The 22,261-nt window shown below is 39.1% G+C and overlaps 1 protein-coding gene and 1 non-coding gene across 2 annotated transcripts in view; one reads left to right on the top strand and one right to left on the bottom strand.

The window, feature by feature from the left end:
- Bsn (bassoon presynaptic cytomatrix protein) overlaps positions 1–22,261 on the bottom strand; it is a 98,432-nt gene that overhangs the window by 61,698 nt on the left and 14,473 nt on the right. Inside the window, exon 2 of the mRNA XM_026384007.2 lies at positions 5,736–5,758. Coding sequence (XP_026239792.2) covers positions 5,736–5,758 — 23 coding nt within the window. The remainder of the gene's footprint in view (positions 1–5,735; positions 5,759–22,261) is intronic.
- On the top strand, positions 8,875–8,981 carry LOC113179441 (U6 spliceosomal RNA). The gene has a single exon (XR_003300344.1). It is a non-coding gene; the product is annotated as a U6 spliceosomal RNA (small nuclear RNA).

Here is a 22,261-nt window from a genome sequence, read left to right as displayed (position 1 = left end):
AGTAAAACTATATATATTTGCAGATGACATTATTGTTTTATTTAGAAAATTCCAAAGAATCTCAAAAAATATAACTATTGAGTGAGTTAAACAAGGTTATAGTACAGAAAATAAACACACAAAAATCTATTATACTTTTATAAATTAACAATGAACATGAAGAACTTAAAGCAATAACACAAATCAGTCATGCCAAAGAACATTAAATACTTAGGTATGTACTTTTTAAATACATTTATAGGATCTGTATTCTGAAAATTATAGAATGCCAATGAAAGAAATAAAAAGAAACCTAAATAAATGGAAAGGCATACCATGTTCATGAACTGAATACTCAATATAAAAGAGATATCAATTTTCCCCAGATGGATCTATAGGTTAAATACAATTCCTGTCAAAATCCCAGACATAGACAAATTTATTCTAAAATTTATATGGAAAGACATGGATCCTAGAATACTGAAATTAAAGAATAAAGTCAGAGGACTTCTAACCACTTTAATGCTTGCTGTATAGCTATAGTAAGAAAGTGTAGTACTGGTAAAAGGACAGACATATAAATCAATAGAAGATTAAGAAATAGATCCACCCAACTGAGTTTTTTTTTTTGTTTTTGGTACCAGGATTGAACCCAGGGGACCCAACTGATTTTTACAAAGGTTCAAAACCAATATAGTGGGGGAAGAATAGTCTTTTCAACAAATGATGCTGAAGTAATTGAATGACTCTATGTGTGTATGTATATTATTTATTTATTTGCAGCACTGGGGAGTGAAACCAGGGCCTTGCATATGCTAGGCAAGCACTCTGTGATGAGCTAAATCCTCAGCCCTGGTGACTATATTAAAAAAAAAATTGACCTAAGCCTCATACCTTATATAAAAATTAATGTACAATTAATAATAGACTTAAATATAAGGAAAATATTCAGGCTCTTGGGCTAAGCAAAGATTTCTTAGACTTGATACTAAATGTATGATCCATTACAGGAAAATCTAATAAACTGGATCTCATAAAAGTTTTGCCTAGCCGGGTATGGTGGCACAAGTTAGCTACTCAGTTGACTAAGACAGGAGGATTATTTGAGCCCAAGGAGTTCAAGACCTAGATAACATAGCAAGACCTTTAAAAAAGATAGAAGGCTAGGCATGGTGGTGCACACCTGTAATCCCAGCTGCTTCAGAGGATGAGGTGGGAGGATCACAAGTTCAAAGCCAGCTACAGCAACTTAACAAGGCCCTAAGCAACTTAGCAAGAACCTGTTTTAAAATAATATCTAAAAAAAGCTGAGAATGAGGCTCAGTGGTTCAGCACCAATGGGTTCAATCCCAGTACTACTACTACTACTACTACTACTAATAATAATAATAATAATAATAATGGGCTGGGGATGTGGCTCTAGTGGTAGTGTGCTTGCCTGGCATGCGTGAGGCACTGGGTTCGATAATCTGTACCACATAAAAATAAAATAAAGGTATTGTGTCCACCTAAAACTAAAAAAGAAATATTAAAAAACAAAAGAAATAAGAAAAAGAAAGTTTTGTTCTGTTAAAGCTCATGTGAAGAAAATGAAAAAAAAAAAAAAAAGCTATGGACTAGGAAAAAATCTTTAAAACCACATATCCAACAAAGAACTTATACCTAGAATACATAAAGAACACTCAAAACTCAAAATAAGAAAATTTTCATTATAAAATTGATAAAAAGACATGGAAATACTGAAGAGGATTTACACATGAAAAATAAGCAAATAAAAATATATTTAACATCATTAGAAATTTAGAGGTGGGGATGTAGTTCAGCTGTTAGTTAGAATGCTTGCTAGCATGCTCCAGACAAAACACAACAAACAAAACCCCATGTGATTCACTATGAGCCTATAATAATAACTAAGACAAAAAATAAGGACAACACCAAATGCTGACAAGGATACAGAGACACTGGATTATTCATGCATTGCTGACAGAAGTACAAGTGGCACAGCCACAGTTTGGCAGTTTCTTCAGAAACATAGCATGCAACTGCCAAATGACTTAGCAATTGTACTCCTGGGCATTTAACCCAGAGAAATTAAAAATTATTGCACAAATGTTCATAAAAGGTTTATTTGCAATAGACCACAACTGGAGTCAGCCCAGATAATCTTCCAGATAACCTTTGACAGGGAACATGTAAATATAAACATCTGTGAATTACCACTCAGCAATAAAAAGGAATGAAATACTGAAGAGAAATTAATTTGGATGAACCTCCAGCAACTTACTCTGAGTGAAAAAAGCCAACCTCAAAAGGTGACACACTATAGCTCTGTTCAAGGTCTGGTATTGTAATGCCTCCTGCTTCACTTTTCTTGCTAAGGATTGCTTTGGCTATTCTAGATCACTTATTAATGCCACTGATTTAGCAGGAATGTCCTCACTTTGCTCAGTACACATTTGTTTTTTTAATTCATTCCACTAGGAATTTTGTCTCTGTCTTTGGTGTTAAAATATTCTATTCTCTTCTGTTATCAGTTTGACACTGAACTTTCACAAAAAGTCTAAAACTCAGAGGAATGTCTTTCATCTTGGCTGCCTTAATGGGACTATGGTTCACCAATTAGAGGAAGAATGGTTATATTGGGGAAATGGATGGATTTTTAAATGGTTAAATGCGATTGTTAAAATAAGATTTTACATAAATAAATTTTACATAATCTGGAAAAAATGACGTACTGTATGATTGCACTTACATAACACCTTTGAAATAAAAACAAAATTAAAACTAGAGAACAGATTTGTGATTGCCAGGGAATAGGGAAGGAGCAGAAAGAAGGGAAAGAGATAGGTGGGTATAGTTGTTAAAAGGACAACACAGGGGATCCTTGTGGTTAGGACTGTTCAGAACCTTGCTTGTGTAGTTCAACTGGTACACAAATGATATAATTGTATACAATTTAATAAGCATCATACAAGTAAATACAATGTGGGCTGGGAATATAGCTCAGCAATCAATCCCCAGCAACCCATCTTCCCCCAACACAAAGGGGAAAAAAATTAACAAGTGAGTACAAGTAAAACAAGACAAATCTGAATTAAATTGTTGGATTGTATGAATGTCAGTGTCTGAGTTATAGTATTATAGTATAGTTTTGCATAATGTTACCACTGGGAGAAATTGTGCAAAACATACAAGGAATCATTCTATTACATCTTACAACTGCATGTGCCTCAATAATAATTTCAATTAAAAAAAAAGATATGGCTGGGCATGATGGCACACACCTATAATCCAAGTGACTTAGGAGGCTGAGGCAAGAGGCAAGTTTGAGGCCAGCCTCAGCAACTTAGCTAGGCCCTGTCGCAAAATAGGATGTAGCTCACTGGTAAAACACTCCTTGGTTCAATCCCCAGTACCAAAACCAAAACCAAGACAAATACAAAAAAAAAAAAAAAAAAAAAACAGGTAAGTCTAAGTAATATGTAGGCAAGTGCAAAAGAAAGGATATTTTATAGTATCTTTTTCTCTTTATTTAAAAACCAATTGCATAAAACAATGTGTATACATTATATCTGTATTGTTAAACTTATAACATAGAAATGGAATATGTTTGACAAAAAGAGCACTAAGGAGGTAGGTAGTAACAAAGGTGCATTGAAATGAGAAAATGACATTAGATGGTAATTCAAACCTACAGGGAAAAATGAGAATTAGAAAAGGTAAATAAGCCTAATATAACAAACTCTACAAACGCTTGCTCTCCTTTTTTTTTTTCTCTCAGCTTTTTAAAATGATCATATAAGTTACATATAACGTTATAAATACTACATAAAGTCATCATTATAACTATATAGTAATTATAGTTATGCAATAATTACAAAGCTTTTTTGGTTTATAACATATATAGACTTGTATAACAATAATACCACAAAATGTGGGTGGTAATGTAGCTATGTAATCACATAGGAGTAAAGTTTCTATACCTCACTAGAATTAAGTTAGCATAAATCTGAAGATTCTGATAAATTAAACTGAATATTATAAACTGTAAAGCAACCAGTAGGCAAATAATTTTAAAATATGTTAAGAGGCCAGGGTTGTGGCTCAGTAGTAGAGTGCTTGCCTAGCATGTGTGAGGCATTGGGTTCATCCCCAGCACCATGTAAGCAAGTAAAATAAAGGTTAAAAAAAATTGGACTTTAGGGGCTGGAGATGTGGCTTGGGCGGTGGTACGCTTGCCTGGCATGCGTGCGGCCCAGGTTAGATCCTCAGCACCACATACAAACAAGGATGTTGTGTCTGCCGAAAACTAAAAAATAAATATTAAAATTCTCTCTCTTAAAAAAAATGGACTTAAAAAATGCTAAAATGTTAATATGTTAAAATAGTTAAAATGTTACACTAGAAAGTGTCCACTTACTACAGAATAAGGCAGTAAAGGTGGGAAAGAGAAATAAAAACGCAGGCGACATGGGCTGGAGATATAGCTCAGTGGTAGAGTGCTTGTCTAGCAAGCCCATGTTCCGAGATAGATTCTCAGCACTATTGAAATGAAGGAAGGAGGGGCTGGGGATGTGGCTCAAGTGGTAGCGCGCTGGCCTGGCATGCCCGGGGCGCTGGGTTCCATACTCAGCACCACATTAAAAAAATAAATAAAATAAAGATGTGTCCGCCGGGAACTAAAAAATAAATATTCTCTCTCTCTCTCTCTCTCTCTCTCTCTCTCTCTCTCTCTCTCTCACTTTCGCTCTCTCTCTTAAAAAAAAAAAAAAAAGAAAGGAAGAAAAGAAATATGAGGTATTAAAAACCAAAAAGAAAAATAGCAATTATATGTCTAACTATATCTACAGTAACTATGCTGATATCAGATGAAATAGATTTAGGAAAAAAAAACTACTAAAGATTGATAAGAAAAGATTCAATCTCTTACAAAGATAATAAAACACTTATAAACATACATACCTAACCACAGATCCCCAAAATACAGAAAGCAAAACTGACAGAATTGAAGGGAAAAAATAGAAAATTCAGCAATAATACTTAGGGACTTTAATACCTTATAATAATGGATAGAAAAACAAGGCAGAAGATTGATAACAGAAGACTTGAACAACAATATAAATCAAGTAGAACTAACAGACAACTATAAAATGCTCCACCCAACAACAGCAGAGTGCAGAAGAAATATGCATTCTGCTCAAGCGTGCTTGAAACATTCTCTAGCTTAGAGCATAAATTAGGCCATAAAACAAATCTCAGTAAATTCAAAAGGACTAAAGTCATACAAAGAATGTTATCTGGATATAATTAAATTAGTAATCAGTAACATAAAAGAAGTTTGTGGAATTCACCAATAAGTGTAAATTGAATCACACTCCCAAATAACTAATAGGTCATTGGGAATGGTGGAGCATGCCTGTAATCCTCAGGGAGCCTGAGGCAGGAAGATTGTGAGTTCGAGGCTACCTTCAGCAAGGGTAGTGAGACCCTGCCCCCCCCCCCCCCCCCCCCCGCGCGCAAAAAAAAGGACTGAAGTTATGGTTCACTGGTATAGCATCCTTGGGTTCAATCCCTAGTACCTCCACCCCCCCACACACAAACCAAAAAGATGGGTCTGAGAAGATATTTCCAGGAAAATTTTAAAATACTTTGAGGGAATGAAAATGAAAATACTGTATACCAAAACATAGGATACAGGAAAATCAGTACTTGGAGAGACATTTCTAGATGTGAATATCTGTATTCAAAAGAAGAACGTCCAGGGGCTGGGGGTATAGCTCAGTAGTACACATTTGCCTAGCATACATGAGACTCTGGGTTCAATCCGTAGCACTGTAAAAAAAAAACAAAAACACACATACACACAATACATATATTAACAAACTGAATTATGCAGCATGTTAAAGGGATTAAACATCACAACTAACTGGGATTTATTCATGGGATACAAAAAAATTGAATATCCAAAATAAATGTAATATACAATATTAATAAAATGAAGTGGAAAAAACCACAGGCTCATCTCAATTGATGCTGAAATCATTTGACAAAATTCAATACTCTTTCATGACCAAGAAATCATTTTTTCCAATAAACTAGGAATCGAAGGGAACTTCCTCAACATAATGAGCATTTACACCATACTCAAAAGTGAAAGACTGGGGTTGGGGTTGAAGCTCAGTGGTACAGTACTTGCTAGCATGTGTGAGGCACTGGGCTAGATCCTCAGCACCACATAAAAATAATAAATAAATAATATAAAGGTATTGTGTCCTCTACTATTAAAAAATATTTTTTTTTAAAAAGCGAAAGACTAAAAGATTTCTCTCTAAGGTCAGAAGACAAGGATACCCAAGGATATTTTACTACTTCTATTTAGCATGGTTCTAAAAGTCCTAATCAGAGCAATAAGGCAAGAAAAATAAATAAAAGACATACAAACTGGAAAGGAAGAAGAAAAATGATCTTTGTGGGAACATGATCTGACACGTATAAAATCTAAAGAGCCCAGCATGGTGATCCACCCCTGTAATCCCAGCAACTCAGAGGCTGAGGCAGGAGAATCTCATGTTTGAAGCAGCTTTAGCAGTTTAGAAAGGCCCTAAACAACTTAGCAAGACCCCCTCTCTAAATTAAAAATAAAAAGGGCTGGGAATGTGTTTCAGTGGGTAAACACCCAGGTTCAATACCCAGTACTACTGTACTACTACTACTGCTAATAAAAATAATACTAAAAAGGATTGGGGATGTGGCTCAGTGGTTAAGCAGCCATGGGTTCAATTCCCAGTACCAAAAAAAAAAAAAAAAGAAAGAAAGGAATGAAGTGGTAAGACATGGCATATCATGGATGAACCTCGGAAAACTTGTTAAAGTGAAAGAAGACAGAGCCAAAAAGAGTGAGAGAGATTCTATTTATGTGAAAGATTTATGTAAAAAGTCTGGAATAGGTAAATCCATAGAAGCAGATAGTAGAATCATGGTATGTAAATTAGTTCTAAAAAAAAGATGTCAGAAAGAACATCTGAGCCTGTAACTCTCATTATGCAATATTTATTTCTAAATTGTAAGCATGTACTACTGCTCTAATGTATTTATTAATATTCTCAAAATTAGAAAATAAAAAGTGATGTTTAAATTGAAAATAAAACCAGTGTGGTGTTGCACACCTGTAATCTCAGTGACCCAGGAGGCTGAGATAGGAGGATCAAAAGCTCAGAGCCAACTTCAGCAATTTAGCAAGGCCCTAAGCAACTTAGTGAGACCCTGTCTCAAAATAAAAAATGAATAGGGCTGGGGATGTAGCTCAGTGGCTAAATGCCTCTGGGGTAAATCCACAGCACCAAAAAAGAAAACACTTACCTATAAAACAGATGATGATATCAACAATGCCTTTCATTGCTGGGGGTTAGATCAGTGACACAACTCACCCCTACCCCTCAACTACTGTGTGAGCTCATTGTATGTGCCAGGTTCTCACTTTACAATCATGCACATAAATATTCCTATCATTATCATTTTTTTTCCAATGACAAAACTGAAGATTAAAAAAAAAAAAAAAAAGAAAGCTGGCACAATGGACCAAAGTCCCAGCTACTCAGGAGGCTAAGGGAGGAGGATTGGCCCAGGCTTGGAAAAAGGAAAAGAAAAGGGAAAGGGAAAGGAAAAGAGCTTAAGGTGACCAGAAAAGTTGGTGGTAAGGCTGGGACTTAGCCTGGGAGCTCATGGCCTCCAAACCCTAATCTCACTCTCTCAAAACTCCAAAACAAAGTGCTTCTTCAGAAACATACCCAGAAGGTCAGTTCCTGGGAAACATGTCTTCTGGTTTTTTGCCATTTCATAGAAGATAAAAATGTTCCTACAAGGGTAGAATTTGAGTTAAAACTCAAGGACAAACTCAACCAATTTTGATTGGAAATTCAAAACTCATGAGTTCCTGGGGCAAATTCAGAAGCACAAGCTTTCCAAAGCAGTGGGGGAAACTACAAGACAGGGAAGAAATTCAAGAACAGGACATTAAGGACATTAAGGACTGTGTAGAAAAGTGTTTGGCGTGTACTAGGGGCTCAATAAAGATTTGTTGAATAAATTAATGTCCCCCACCCAAGCACTATCCTGTCCTGGAGAAGCAAAGCTGGACTTCACTAGAAAAAATATTCAAATTTCAAACATGAAGCTGTTAATAGGAAGAACTCCTAAGAGAATAGGACCACCCCACTCAGGTTTAGGATTTAGCCTCTGAAGGGACATAGGCAACATATACTAATGTAGGACACCATATGGCACCAAGAAGGTAGGCAGGATGCTGGCTGCAAATGACTAATCATGTTGCAAGTGGTTCTACTACTGGTAAACCTCTGCAAGCAGTTTTCTGCTCAGATGATTATAAATCTGAACAAAGCAACCTTCAGAAAGTATGAATAAGGAAAAGAGCCAGGTGCAGTAGTGCACACCTGTAATCTCAGCTATTTGGGAGGCTGAGGCAGAAGGACAGCAAGTTTGAAGAGCCCTGGGCAATTTAGCAAGAGTCTGTCTCAAAAAACCAAAAAGGGCTGGGGATACAGGTCAGTGGTAGAGCACTTGCCTGGCATATGTGAGACCCTGGGTTCAATCTCTAGTACTGCAAAAAGAAAAAAAAAAAAGAAGGAAGAAGAGGGGGCAAGAGGGGAAAAGAAGAAAAAGAAAAGGAAGGAAAAGGAAGGGAATTCACACCCACCTTCCAGGGAAGAAAAAAAAAATTCCAAAGGACTCTTTAATTCAAGACATGACCCTGGCCAGAAAGGAAGATAACAGCATGGAAGCTTTCTAGAGTCCAGAGGCTGAAAGTGATTTCAAAATCACTGATTTCTCCCTGCAGGGTGCTGCTGTAGCTCAAGGTACCCTCAAAAGTTAAGTGGGGTGCTCATTTTGGCAGCACATAAACTAAAATTGGAACAATACAGAAAATATCAGCATGGCCCCTGCCCAAGGATGACATGCAAATTCAAGACACATTCAATATTTTTAAGCTTGTGAATGGAAACATATAGTATCCAACCAACATTCTGCTTTAAAAAGTAATAAATGCATACAAGTTAAGAAAAAAAAAGTTAAGTAGGTGTCCAGCTAGAACAGAGGTTGGAATGGTTTGCCTGGAGACACCCGGGACACAGAAATGATCAACAGCCTCAAGAAGCACCATGGATTGCTCCAATTCTGGAAGGGGCAGTGAGACAAAGTTATTTGAGACAAAAACTTCATATTTTTTTGGAAAATGGGAAATAAGAATTGCTAAGTGAAAAAAGCAAGTTGCAAAGTAATGTATTCAGTATGATCCTATTTCTACAAGTGTGTGTGAGAGCTGAGCGTGGTAGCTCACACCTATAATCCCAGCAGCTCAGGAGGCTGAGACAGGAAGATTGCAAGTTTGATGTCAACCTCAGCAATTTAGCAAGGCCCTATGCAACTCAGAGAGAACCTGTCTCAAAATAAAAAATAAAAATGACTGGGAATGTGGCTCAATGGTAAGACTCCCCCAAGTTCAATACCCAGTACTCAACCCCCAAAATATATGTGTGTGTATACAACAGATTTCATGAATATAAATGCATAGAGAAAGATCTTTAAAATATCATGAATATAAAATATGCACAAAAAAAGTTATAATGTGGAAAAGGAAGGGGAAAGTTTTACTCCAGATGTGACTGGATTGTTTGAGTATTACACAAAGAAAGTATTTGTGTCTTATTTGTCTAATTTTTTTCATTTGTAAGACAAAAGAAAATTATTCAAGAAGAGGCTCATTAACATAGTTAAAATTCAATAGTACCTGGACATGTTAGAGCTCAGGAAAGTAATATAAAAAAGGGATACTAAGAAAAGAGCATCAGTACAAAGACAAAAGCCACAATGGTAACAAGAATCTTGCTCAGAAAAAAAAAAAAAAAAAGAATCTTGCTCAGGCAAGATGGATGAGAATATAGTAAACTTGGGCTGGAGTTGTGGTTCAGTGGTAGCGCGCTTGCCTAGCATGCATGACGCACTTGGTTCGATTCTCAGCACCACATACAAATAAATAAAATAAAGGTCCATCAACATCTAAACAATATTTAAAAAAAAGAATATAGTAAACTTGCTCCCCATACCCAGTCATGCTAAGCAACCACACAGTTAGTACTGTGGTCAGTGGTGTTATGGTCACCTGAGGGAAACTACCATGTGCAGGCTTTTCTGCTTCCATGCCATGGATACACCTCCAATTTCTCCCCTCCATGTCTCTCTCCTTTGGGAACTCAGCCAGACCAATGGGGTCAGTCCTGGGGGTTTCTGTTACATCTGTCTAGAGGTCTGGCCTTGAATTTCCAAAGATGTGTAGCCAAACTAGTAAGGAAGACCTCACTGTAAGCCCTGTCAAAGACTGGTATGATGAAGGCTATTGGGTTTGTTCCAGGGTGCCCTTGCTACATACTTGCTTAGAGAAGGAGATTGGAGAAGCATCCAGCAAAACAAAACAAACCTCCAGTTTCAGGGCAAACACCTGGACCCACCTATTGTTAAGATTTCTCCACAGGAATGCCACAACTTGCTAGGGCCCACCTTGAGTCTCATCCCTCCCCAATGTTTCTTGGAAAGTGACATGGAGTTTGTGCCCTTAAGAAGCCTGGTGGGTGAGCCCCGGGACCTGTAGATGACTTCTTAGCACTACTTTGCCATGAGAAAAGAAGGGAAGAGGCCCTTCCCTGCACCAGCCTCCAGCACCAACCTTTTGGATGGCTATGGTTTCAATGTTTATATCCCTCTCAAATTCATGTTGGAACTTAAACACCAATGTGAGAATATTAAGAGTGCTAGAAGGGCTGGGGATGTGGTTCAGGCGGTAACGTGCTCGCCTGGCATGCATGCGGCCCGGGTTCGATCCTCAGCACTACATACAAAGATGTTGTGTCCGCCGAAAACTAAAAAATAAAGAAAAAAAAAAGAGTGCTAGAAGTTGATTAAATGAGGGTTCAGGGGCTGGAATTATGGCCCAGCAGTAGAGCGCTCAACTAGCACGGGCGGGATCCGGGTTCAATCCTCAGCACCACATAGAAATAAAGGCATTGTGTTGTGTCCATCTACACACACAAAAAAAATAAATAAATATTAAAAAAAAAACATGAGGGTGCAGCATTCATGAATGTGATTAATGACCTTATACCAGGGCTGGAAAGAATTAGTTAGGCCCTTTTATGCCCTCCACCTCCAGCCATGAAGAGACAACATTTGTCCCTTCTGGAGGATACAGCAAGAAGATGTCATTTTAGAAACATAGAACAGCCCTCAATAGACCCTCAACCTACTAGATCTTGGGTTTTAGCCTAAAAAACTAAGAGAAATAAATTTCTGTTTTTTTCAGTCTCAAGTATTTTGTTATAGCAACAAAAAGAGACTAAGACATGGACTAAGGCACAGACACAGGCAAAGTTTCCATGGCGTAGTGAGGGTATGCTCATAGAAGAAAATGGGACCAGAGGCCAGGACCTGGCTAGGGAACAAAAGAAGTTGGAGATTCCAAGATAGAAAAGAGCAAGCAAGCTCTTTAGTGATCCTGGAGCAAAAGAAGAGGCATAGAAACAGGGTACTGAGGGAAATAGTGCTGCTATGAAAGGCACTGTCAAAGCTCAAGGCTACTGGTGTATGTTCTCCTCTTGTTGGACAAGCATAAAATCAAGCTTAGGAGCCCTCCTTCACCATTTGAAGTACATGACCTGACAATCACCCTAGGCCACCTAGGCTTCTCTTTTTCACCTGACTACCAAGATCTCCAAAATGTAAGAGAGAATCAAAAGGATGTAAGGGGAGATAGAGATGTAGCTTAGTGGTAGAGCACCTTACTAGAATGTGCAAGGTTGGGAGTTCAATCCTCAGCAACACAAAAACAAAACATTAAGAAAGAAAAAGCCTGCAAGTAGAACAGGTTTTAAAGGAGTGCTTTTTTTTTTTTTTTTTTTTTACTAGAAATTGAACTCAGGGGCACTCAACCACTGAACCCCATCCCCAGCCCTATTTTGTATTTTATTTAGAGATAGGGTCTCATTGAATTGCTTAGTGCCTTGCTATTGCTGAGGCTAGTTTTGAATTCACAATCCTGTCTCAGCCTCTCAAGTCACTGGGATTACAGGTGTGCACCACCACATCAGGCTAAAGGAATGCTTTTACACACTGGTTAGCACAGAGATCCTATAAATTACTGGTGAACAGTGACTTTCCACTTAGTAGGGGAACCTGGGGAAGTAATCCCCCCAGCCAGCAGTCACATCTAACAATGCCTTTCTTTATTCCTGTGACCCCTGGCTAGGGAATAGCTATAGGGGACATAGGAGGTAGTCCCAACAATTGCAGCAAGATATTCTGCTGGAAATAGGCTGTGTGTATTATTTCCAGAACATGCCCCTTTGTTCCCATCCATGTTTCTGGTTCATTTTCCACTGAAAAGGAAACTTGCAAAGCTTTTAATAAGAAATCAATTCTTTTTCACCACTAAGCTATTTATTCTGGAAAGAAGACATAAATGTAGAGAATGTAGAAACATTTTAAATTATATATCATACATTACTAGACATCAGAGAAAACACACTGGAGAGAAGCTTTACAAATGAGACCATCGTACCATTCCTCTAAGAAAGAGTCAACATTTAATCCTCACCACAATAACCATAGAAAAGACAAAGTTTTGAAATATGAAAATTGACAATGTGACAATGCCTCCAAAATTTATTCATCAATTCTCAGCACCTGTGGATACATACTGGTTAGAGAGAATACAAATGGAAAAAAAAAACATTTCATAATCACATGTTTATTAAACACTACTGATTTTGGGAGAAATCATTGGGCCCAGAAACCCTAAAAAGTTAAATAATATTTTGAAAACTTATTCAAATTTTAAATTCATTGAACATCTGAAAACTCATACCAGTAGTGAACATTGAACAGATTTTGTCCAAAATGTATGCCTTATATAAAAATGAAACATTTATAATAAACACTTTGACAAAAAAAAAAAAAGAAAAGGAAACTTGCTTCTTTCAAGATGATCATCAGAGCCTTCACATGTGTGCTTCCTTCTGCCTAGAAGGCTTGGCCCTCTTGTACCTTCACCTACCTTCCTTGACTCCTGCTCAATCCTCAGACACGCCACACACACATCCCCACCTTGCATCACTTTCTCATCCCTGGTTAGCAGAGGGATTAGCATTAGGGTTAGCACTAATTCTCAGGGCTTCTAGTCCTACTCCTTCAATGTATTTTGATCTGTGTGTAGTTAAAATCAGTCTCTCCCACTAGGCTCTTAGCTTCTTGAGAATAGGGCTTTATAAGTTTTCTTCAGCATGATATCCCAGACACTGGCACGGTGCCTAGCGAGGAGAGGATAACAAGTTTCCATGTGTCTGAATCCCTCAAGATGGTCTCCTGAGGTCTGTGTACCTGAGAGTAGTTGCCAATGAGGCACCTGGCAGAAGCTGTGTATCAGCTGTCCTTCCCTCTTTCTTCTGTACGTGAGGTCAAAGGATGTGAGGAGGCCATAAAAAAAGAAACTTGAGTTAGATGATTGCAGTGTATACATCTTAATCCCAGCTACTCAGGAGGCTGAGACAGGAGGATTGCAAGTTCAAGGCTAGCCTGGGCAATTTAGTGAGATCTCTGTCTTAAAATAAAAAATAAGAAGGGCTGGCATGTAGCTCATTGGGAGAGCACTTGCCTAACATGCATGAGACCCTGGATTTAATCCCCAGTACTACATAAAAAAGAAAGACTAAAAAAATGTTGACCCCAGTAATGGGGAGGGTCTTGAAAGAGCAACCCAATCCCATCAACTATGAAAGCAGAGACTGGGATGGGCCTCAGGGTCAGCTCTAAACTAGGACAGCTGATTTCAGTAGGCAACCCAGACTGAAAGACTACAGATCCTTGGGAGGTCATGTTAGAGGAGAATGAATAGGTCATGGGCAAAATAAACAGCTGTGGATGGTTTCCTGCTTCCTCATTTCTAGATAAAAACTACCCTTGGGTTCTAGCTGGGCATGGTGAAGCACATCTGTAATTGCAGAAAATTGGGAGTTTAAGGCAGAAGGATCATAAATTCAAGACCAGCCTCAGCAATTTAGCAAGACCCTATCTCAAAATAAACATACAAAGGACTGAGGATGTAACTCAGTGGTAAAGCACCCATGTGTTCAATCCCTAGTACCAAGAAAAGAAGAAAGGAAGAAAGAAAGAGAGAAAAGAAAAGAATCCTAGAAGGAATTTCCAGAAGGATAGTGTGGTCAGCAGGATCTGTGCCCACACAAAAGTCTAGGTAGCTAACAACACGAAAGTATTCACTGAACTTGGCCATTATGTTATTCTTGGAGTCTTGGGAGGTAGCAGGGTTAATGTGTATGCATGCATGCATGCATGTGTTCACATGTGTGTGTTAGGGTAGAAGCAGTCATCACCTGAGGCTCAAGCCTGCCCAGCCACAAAAGAAATTCAGCCCAAGGCTAACAGGATACCATACCTGAGACTCACAAAGGAGGATACAGAGAAATCTTGCTGCCCCATTCTCTTATCTATGTGGCTTTGGCTGAGCCCCTCATGTTCACCCAATCAGTGGGATCCAACTAGACTAACTGTTCTGTTTCCTCTGTGAACTAAAGCCTGCTTAGATCCTGATACACAGTAGAACTGATAAATGCTTATTGAATAAATGAACAAAGAAAAAATATTCTCAAAATGAGGTGCATCTCCTGGGGCATAAAGCTTTTCCTGGGGACAAAGCAGGATATCTGCAGAAGTTAAGGTGTTGAGGCAGGGGGAAGGGGTTAGTGGTGCTACCTGTATTCCATGTGCCTAAACCCACCCCCACTACATGCCACCAAATAATAATCAGCATACTTTGCCAGAATATTTTCTGTAGTTATAGTTGCAAGTCTCATTCCTGAAGTTCATACACTTCCTAAGTGGAGTATGTGGGCATCCCCCTGTGTCCACGTCAGGTCCAGGAAGAAATGACTGAACAATCCCTGTCCTCATTCCCAACTATATCCTAGGACCTCTGGAGCCTGGCACAGAATGAGAACACTGCAAAAAGTGGGCTGTTCTAAGCAGTCAGTTGCACTGCAGCAAAGGTCTTTCTCCAAAACTCCATCCAGTGGCTCTTTTCATCTGGTCCTAGAACCTTATACCCTAAAGCTGGTTTCTACTCCTCACCCCAGTCTGCTTGCACTCCCTGGCAACACAGGCAGGAAGGGTGCCATCCTGCTCATCAGATGACCTATTCCTTCACTGGACCATAAATGCTTCCTCATCCCCAAGAAGCAAGGGACATTCACAAATAGTGGCTGGACTTGGGAAGCCCAGGCTCATCCCTGTTCTGCCCTGGACTTGTTGTGGGGTGCTTGGAAATACCACCTTTCTGGAATCAGACTTCCCATACCACAAATGATTCTGACCCTCTATTAGCAAGAGATATACAAATGAAACAAAGTATATAATCAAAATTTCAGTTAACTACTAAGACTCATTACTATCTCTTCAAAAGCAATGCGTGTCTCTATTTGAGCTTCCTGTGTTTTCCTAAGACACTGATAGGGACTACAGAAATGGAAGGTTAGGAAGCCTAACTGAGGCCCTGTTCCTTGCCAAAACTTGCTAAAAAAAAAAAAGGCATACTCATACATTGCAAACTGGTGCAACCGATATGGAAAGCAGTATAGAGATTCCTTGAAAAACTTGGAATGGAACCACCATTTGACCCATCTATCCCAATCCTCAGTTTGAACCCAAAAAACTTAAAAACAGTATACTACAGTGATGCAACCACATCAATGTTTATAGTAGCATAATTCACAATAGCTAAATTGTGGAACCAACCTAGATGCCCTTCAATAAGATGAATGAATAGGGCTGGGGATGTGGCTCAAGCGGTAGCGCACTCGCCTGGCATGCATGCGGCCCGGGTTCGATCCTCAGCACCACATACAAACAAAGATGTTGTGTCTGCCGATAACTAAAAAATAAATATTAAAATTCTCTCTCTCAAAAAAAAAAGATGAATGAATAAAGAAACTGTGGTATATATACACAATGGAATGTTACTCAGCATTAAAAGAGAATGCATTTTGCAGGTAAATGGATGCAGTTGGGGAATATCATGCTAAGTGAATTAAGCCAATCCCCAAAAAAAGCCCAAAGGCCAAATGTTTTCTCTGATATGTGGATGCTGATCCATAATGGAGGTAGGGGAGCATGGGAGGAATGGAGGAACTTTAGATAGGGTGGAGGGAAGGGAGGGGGCAAGGGGGTAGAAAAGATGGTGAAATGAGATGGACATCATTACCCTAAGTACATGTATGAAGACACGAATGGTCTGACTCTACTTCGTGTACAACCAGAGACATGAAAAATTGTGTTCTATATGTGTACTATGAATTGAAATGCATTCTGATGTCATGTAGAATAAATAAATAAATTTAAGATAAAAAAGAATCCATAAAAAAAGAGCATTCAGCCCTTGTCACTCCTCCATTCACTGTCTCTCCATTTCACAAGCCTTAGAGTCCCAGAGAAAGTGCTTGCTTATATGGGAGTTCAGAAAACAGGATGCTTTCTGAAAAGGCAAAGCTTCCAGTTTTCTCTTTCTACTTGCCTCTAAATACAGGTCCCTGGCACCACCAGGCAGGTTCACAGAAGTGAACCCAAGTCTCAACATTAGAAGGGAAAGTACCATCCCAAAAGATTCTGTCTGGCTCTCTATATTTCTAACGGAGAGGGCATTTTTCTTTCCACACTCAACACTCAAGGGTATAGAGGTTTTGGAATTTTTGTTTTTTACCATTTAGAAAATGAGCTGTGTGGGTCTGATATCTGACCCTGGAACCCTGGGTGGACTTCCCAAGGATTCTTGTGCCCAATTGGGTACCTGGGAAGGGACAATGCAGAGGCTATGTGTTTCCATGACTTAGCCATGCAAGATACACAACAAATGACCAGGTAGTTGCAAAGAAACAATGAGAACAGGCACAAATGCTGCTCTAAGGCAATGAGGTGAGCTCCAAAATGCACCCTAATAAAGCTGGGGAGGATGGGGTAGGGTTGGGGAGTCAGTATTGCAGAACCTGGTTTGTTGGGAGCATTCAGAGCATGCTGCCCAGTTCTATCTGTTCCCTTCTTCCCTTTGTTCCACTGGCTCAGCTTACATCACAGCTCTCCAAGAGTCCCCTGACAGGAAAACTCTTCTGACTGTTCTATAGGTGGCATACCTCAGATTGCCAGGCAATTGGTACTAAGTACCATCATTTGTAAAAGTGCTTTCAGCACAGGATGGTGGCAGGGATAGATACTCAGCCATTGGCAAAGTCCTATTCTAGTCCACTGGCTTCTGAGCAAGCCCCACATGTCCCAGCCTACCTCCTGGGCCCAGAGAAATACACATTCCAAAATCAAGAGGTGGTGTCTCTACCCCAACTGCCCATCAGAAAATCGGCCTCAGATCATCAGCCCCAGACTTGGAACTCCCTCCTTCCTGCCTTCTTCCCTCTTCCTGCAGTGAGTATTGTTTTCTGTGGCTCCCATGGCCTGGACTTCAGCTCTGATTAGCTGCAGATTTGAGAGATTGTGGAATGGGTCAGGCCTTTCATAACTTTCCAGCATGAGCCCCAATTTCTGTACCTATTTTAGCAGCTATATGTGGAGATAAGGAGGATAACTACAATAGGCCCTCTGAGACTCCCCAAATCCCCAACTGAATCAGAGCTACCAAAGGGTAGGGATCATACCCTTAATCAAATTTAACTCAAACTTGCTCTGGGGTAGGAAGTAGGGATGCTAATCTACCTTGTTCCCCTTTTTAGTGTCAGCCTTAAGCATAGAAACTGGCATCTGTAATGCCAGGTCTCATGCTGAGTGTTTTCATCTCCAACATTTGATAACACAAATGTATGATCAATTGAACATATTTAACTCACTCTCTTGGAGCCCAGTATTGCATCAATTTCTTCTACTTCCTTATCTCTTTTTCAGGAACCAGGTGACATTCATAGTAAAGCACTTGCAGGTAAAGTGGTACTTTGTTTTGCCAGCCCAGAACCAACTACTCAGCTTTGTAACTAACAGCTCACTTGGATGCCTCTAAAACACAATTGGGGCTTCAGGTGTAGTTCAGTGATAGAACACTTCCCTAGGTTTGCTTCTCATACACACCAGTGCATGGGCATGTGCACGAGCATGCACGCACATACACACACACATACATCTGGCCTAAGAATAAACTTCTGAATTTAGATCTCATCCCTCATACCCAACCCTGTCCTCTGCCCACTTTCCTTCATGCCTTTCATGTATATTAGACATTCAGACCAAAACTCAGGAAGCCCTCTAACTCCTCTCTTTCTCAAAACTCTTCACAACCAACCCTTTAGCAATTCTTTTGGCTCTACTTTCAGAACACATTCAGAAGGTAAGCACTTTTTACCACTTTTATTTCCTTCCCAACATAGGAAAAAATTACTTAAACATTTACCCTTTTGTTTCAGCAATCCTACTTCTAGGAAACAATCTCATAGACACACTGACAAAATTACAAAATAACATGTGCCACATTCCTCACTGTAGTGTTATTTGTAAGAGCAAAAGACTGGACACAGTTCAATGTCCATGGATAAACCATGGCATGTCCACATTGGGAAACCCTGTGCAGATGCAAAAAAAGGATCAGGAGGAGTTCTATATTCTTCCAGAGGGTGATCTTCAAATGATATTATATTATAGCTGGGAACAGTGGTACATGACTGTATCCCAGGGACTCCAGAGTCTGAAGCGGGGGATTACGAGTTCAAGGACAGCCTCAGAACTTAACAAGACCCTGTATTAAACTAAAAATAAATAAATAAAAAGGTCTGGGGTAAAGCGCCAGTTGATAAAGCACCCCCGGGTTCCATTCCAGTACTAGGTGGGGGAAATGTGAAGAAAAAAGCAACATATAGGGATTAGGGTGCACTCAGTAATATAGCAATTGCTTGGCATGCAAAATTTAAAAAGAAGTGGTATGGGCTGGGTGCGGTGGCACATGCCTGTAATCCCATCAGCTCGGGAGACTGAGACAGGAGAATCATGAGTTCAAAGCCAGCCTCAGCAATGGCAAGGCACTAAGCAACTCAAGGAGATTCTGTCTCTAAATAAAATACAAAATAGGGCTGGGAATGTGGCTCAGTGGCTGAGTGCCCCTGAGTTCAATACCCAGTACCAAAAAAAAAAAAAAGAAGAAGAAGAAGGAGGAGGAGGAGGAGGAGGAGGAGGAGGAGGAGGAGGAGGAGCAGCGCAAAGATGTTCTGAGTTATATCCACAGACCTATTTATTTATTTATTTATTTATGTAGGTACCAGGAATTGAACTCAGAGGCACCTAACCATTGAGCAACATCCCCAAGCTTTCTTTATATTTTATTTAGAGGCACGGTCTCCCTAAGTTACTTAGGGCCTCAGTAAGTTGCTGAGGCTGGCTTTGAACCTGTGATCCTCTGCCTCAGCCTCCTGAACCATTGGAATTACAGGCTTGCACCACCAAGCTGGGTCCTTTTTAAATTTTTATATTTTGTCTTGTGAGATTGTTTCTTGGGCTAAATTGCCGGTCTCGAACTTGCAATCCTCCTGCCTCAGTCTCCCTAGTCTGGATTACAGATTTGCCATCATATCCAATATAAAAATGTTTATTAGGGAAGGAGGAGAATAGGTAGAAGGAACTAGGCTTTTCTTTGGAATCACATGAAAGATTTATATGATTTTTAAAATTAAATCAAAAAGAAAAAATATGGTAGATGGTATTGTTGTTCTTTATTCTTTACTTTCCATGGATTCTGCCTTTTGCCAAGTGACTCTGCAGTTCTTCCAACTAGAGTTATAGTATATTTTCCAACTATAGCAAACTGTATTTTCCAAAAATGGTCTCAGAAAAATTTCCAATCCCACAAGCTCTTTTTTTATTATTCTTTTTTTAGTTGTTGATGGACATTTATTTTATTTATACATGGTGCTGAAAATCGAACCCAGTGCCTCACGCATGCTAGGCAAGCGCGCCACCACTGAGCCACAGCCCCAGCCCCCTGCATGCTCTTAAAGAACCTAGGTACTCTGCTGGGCATGATGGCTCATGACTGAAATCCCAGCAACTCAAGAGACTGAGGCAGGAGAATTGCAAGTTCAAAAACAGCCTCAGCACTGGTGCTGGGGCTCAGTCATAGAGCACCTATATTGCACATGTAAGGCACTGGGTTCAATTCTCAGTACCACGTAAAAAAATAAATAAATGGAGATATTATGTCCATCTACAACTAAAAAATATATTTTAAAAAAAACAACCTCAGCAACTTAGCAAGATCCTGTCTCAAAAATAATATAAAAAGGGTGGGGGATATAGCACAGAGGTAGAGCACCCCTGGGTTCAATCCCCAGTACACTCACACACACCCCAAAACAAAAAACAAATCTGGGGACTAGGGTTGTGGCTCAGTGGCAGAGCGCTCGTCTAGCATGTGCGAGGCCCTGGGTTCAATCCTCAGCACCACATAAAAATAAAATAAAGGTATTGTGTCCAACTACAACTCAAAAATAAAATTTAAAAAAATTTTTAAAAATATGGATGCTGTCAATTAAGAAATGGAGTTTAGGGCTGGGGTTGTGGCTCAGTGGTAGAATGCTTGCCTAGCACGTTCGAGGCCCTAGGTTCGATCCTCACCACTACATAAAAATAAACAAAATAAAACTATTGTGTTTAACTAAAAAATAAATGTTAAAAAAAAGAAATGGAGTTCATATCTCTTTCTCTTAAACCTGAGCAATACTTTGTGACTGTCTTAATGAGTAAAACATGCCAGAAGTGATACTGCATGTCTTTTTTTTTTAATGCCTTCATTTTATTTATTTATTTTTATTTTTATGTGGTGCTGAGGATTGAACCTAGGGCCGCACATATGCGAGGCAAGCACTTTGCCACTGAGCCACAAACCCAGCCCCGATACTGCATGTCTTTTAAGATTAGATCATAAAAGGCAGTAAAGTCCTCAACAAGCCCCACTTCACTACTGGAACCATGTCATGAGGAAGCCCAAACCAATTCACATTGAAAGAACACAGAGAAAAGCACTGAGGTTCCAGTATCAACTAGGATCAACTGTCAGACAATAAATGATGAGCCTTCAGAAGAGTCTAGTTTCTAGTCCTCTGTCTTCCGGTGGAAGCTCCAGACAGAGTGAAGCAAAATAAGCTATTCCCATTGTGCCCTGACTGAACCCCTGAACTACAGAATGTGTGACCAAAATAATGGTTACTTTCCACCACCAAGTTTTAGGGTAATTTGTTACAAAGCCCTAGTAATATATATTTAAATATACAGATGTGCACATATTATACTCTATATTACATTATACTATATATAATACAAATATTATATTCTATATATTGCATTTTATACCTATACTCATATATATATATATATTAGAATAAAGCCAATAGGTAATAATGCCAGTGTCTTAAGACCTTTAAAAACCGAAGGGTTTTGTTTGTTTGTTTGTTTGTTTGTTAAGTTTAAGAGATGAGATGGAGAAATTAAATCAAAGAACTTAAAAACACTCCCACCTTGACTTTGGGCTTAACCATAAATTGCTCTGACTGAAAGAAAGTTAACAGATGCTTCAGAATATCAGAGGCTTGAAATGTGCTCATGTGATTATACATACCCTCTTGTGTCTGTTATCACTATGGTAAGAACATGCTGCAGTTAGCTTGCTATCTAGGGAAGATGAGAGGCATACAGAGCAGACCCAGATTTGACTGCAGCCTGAAGCCTAGCTTGAATTAATGAATTCTCACCAGCATACAGATAGATGAGTGATAATAAAAAATTGTTTTATGAAGTCACTGAGTTTGGGCTGATTTATTGTGTAGTAATATGGTAGCAATAGATAACTGATAGAAAACCAATCCTTACAGGGCTGGAGTTGTGGCTCAGTGGTAGAGCGCTTGCCTAGCACATCAGAGGCCCTGGGTTCAATCCTCAGCACCACATTAAAGGTATTGTGTCCAACTACAACTAAAAAAATAAATATTAAAAAAAGGAAAGAAAACCAATCCTCACATATTGAACACAAACTGAAAAAAAAAAAGGCCTTCATTTTATATCTTATTAATAGCATAACCACACAGGGAAGAATCATTTAAAATAACTCTGAACTATCCCTGGAAAGATATAACCTATAGACCAAAGAAACCACAAGGAAATCTTAAACTACAAT

This window comes from Urocitellus parryii, chromosome 2, assembly GCF_045843805.1.
Source record: "Urocitellus parryii isolate mUroPar1 chromosome 2, mUroPar1.hap1, whole genome shotgun sequence".
NCBI lineage: Eukaryota > Metazoa > Chordata > Mammalia > Rodentia > Sciuridae > Urocitellus > Urocitellus parryii.
This window is presented reverse-complemented; position numbering and strand designations above follow the sequence as displayed.